A 1916-nucleotide genomic window follows, 5' to 3' on the forward strand; every position below is an offset into this window, starting at 1 on the left:
AGGAAACATCTACTTAGTATTAGAGCTAGACATCGGGACGGAGTGCCATCATCCTAGTGAGGATGCTAGTACCAAAGGGACTGGATTTTTTATAAGGGTGGGGAAGCCTATACTCGATATTAGAGTCAAACACCGAAGTAGCGTGCCAGCGTCCTAGCAAAGACGTTGGACCGTCAAGGGGACCGCATTTCTTATAAGGGTGTGGAAACCTCTCATTCGTATCAGAGCCAAACATCGATGTGTGTATCGCATCCCGGTGAAGCGTACTCTTTATGTGTGAGCTTTTAGTATTTTAATTTGTGAGCATAGGATTAAAAAGTTTCATAATTTATTAAGTTTATGTATAATGCTTCTAACTTTTTAATTATGTACTCAAAAAGTTTATAATATATCAGTTTATTTAAAAATTAATAAATTCATTAAATATCTATTAAAATTCATGAGTAAAACCGGTAGAATTAATTAATTATTATTAAGAGATTTGAACCTAGTCTTTGTGTGGCTCGGTGTAAGGTAGGCGGGGGAGAGCTGGAGAGAAGGGCGAGGCCGCGGGAGGGTTGCAGCAGGGGAAGCAGAACAGGCGATCAAGCCATGGGAGATGATGCTTATACCAGATACGCCGCCTCCGGCGATAGAGGTACTTTTCTCTTTTTGAGCCCTAGCTCAATGACCTCCTGTATTTTTCTTTTTCAATCCACTCGATATCGGCACGAACTTGCATTGTTTAGAATTGGAGTCACATTTGCGTTAGGTGTTCACAGATTGTACTGTTTTGGCTGGAAGAATCTTGCGATTATGGAATGAAAATTAACTCGATCAACTGAATCATCTTAAGAAAAATAATAAGAAATGAAAAGAAGCGTGTGGCCAGTTTCACTTGTACTAGGAGTGATGTCATTTTACGAAGCTGAACGATCAGTTTTCTTGGACTTGATGCATTTGGAGGATGTTTGGATGAGGAGCCATGGAGTTAATCATGTTCGTTGCTGCTCGCACTGATCGATGATGACTATAGTATGTTAATTTGCTAGGTATTTTTGTATAGACGACGTAGCGGCAGCGTGTTGAGTCATTGATAGGAGGCAATTTCAAAGTCAGCTTCCTCTCTGCTTTGTGTTGGCTCACTGCTTCATTTGAGATTTACGAAAAAACTTCGCAAATTCTCTGTTTCAATATAATCATTCTATATAAAATTTCTCTCCTCATTGTTTTTTCATGATAATATGTAATCTGTAAACATAACTAATTTTTTGAGTCTAGCTTGAATGTCTTTGGCGCTAAATGATTGGCACTTGATCAGTCAGTCTGCGTGCAAACATCATACTTGAAACTGACGTCCATTGTTGGCACTTGCAGCTGGAAGTGTAGCGAGGTCTGGCCTTTCAAATTACTCTGAAGCACCTCCTTTAACATCTTACCCCAATTCGACCTCCATTGATCCATGGCGCATCCCTCCTGATTATTTGCAGAAAGAAGTAAGAATTTCATCTTAGTACAGAACATATTTGCTTTATGAGAGTGCTTTACTTGACTTGTAGCTACAGACAGATTCATCAGGACCTGGTACTTATGGATATACTGACGTAGGAGGCATTAGAAATTATCCAGAACCAGTTATTGGCGGTGTGACATCTGGAGTGAGTGCAACAGGCAACACATCTCCTTTTCATGATGCACAAGCAAGGCAAAGACATGATATTGCAGTGGGCAGTAGTCCAGGGTTGATGGCTATGGCTGACACAGGTCACGAAAAAGCCAATTCTCTTGGTCTCAGAAATCCTGAACGTGTTCCAATTTCAGCTCAGGAATCAAACATTCTTTTCGTTGATGGACTTCCTACAGATTGTACTAGAAGGGAAGTTGGTCGTATCCTTGCACCTTATGCACTTGTCTTTTTTTTTTTTTTTTTTTTTTTT

The 1916-nt window shown here is 39.9% G+C and overlaps 1 protein-coding gene across 1 annotated transcript; it reads left to right on the top strand.

The window, feature by feature from the left end:
• Positions 1 to 473: 473 nt before the first annotated feature.
• Positions 474 to 1910, top strand: LOC111786735 (the record flags this gene model as incomplete). The annotated part of the gene is made up of 3 exons (XM_023666964.1): positions 474 to 637; positions 1357 to 1475; positions 1545 to 1910. Coding segments are annotated over exons 1-3 (531 nt in total), but the record flags the coding sequence as incomplete, so codon positions are not given.
• Positions 1911 to 1916: the final 6 nt, after the last annotated feature.

The sequence above is a fragment of the Cucurbita pepo genome, unplaced genomic scaffold (genome assembly GCF_002806865.2).
Source record: "Cucurbita pepo subsp. pepo cultivar mu-cu-16 unplaced genomic scaffold, ASM280686v2 Cp4.1_scaffold002617, whole genome shotgun sequence".
Taxonomy (NCBI): domain Eukaryota; kingdom Viridiplantae; phylum Streptophyta; class Magnoliopsida; order Cucurbitales; family Cucurbitaceae; genus Cucurbita; species Cucurbita pepo.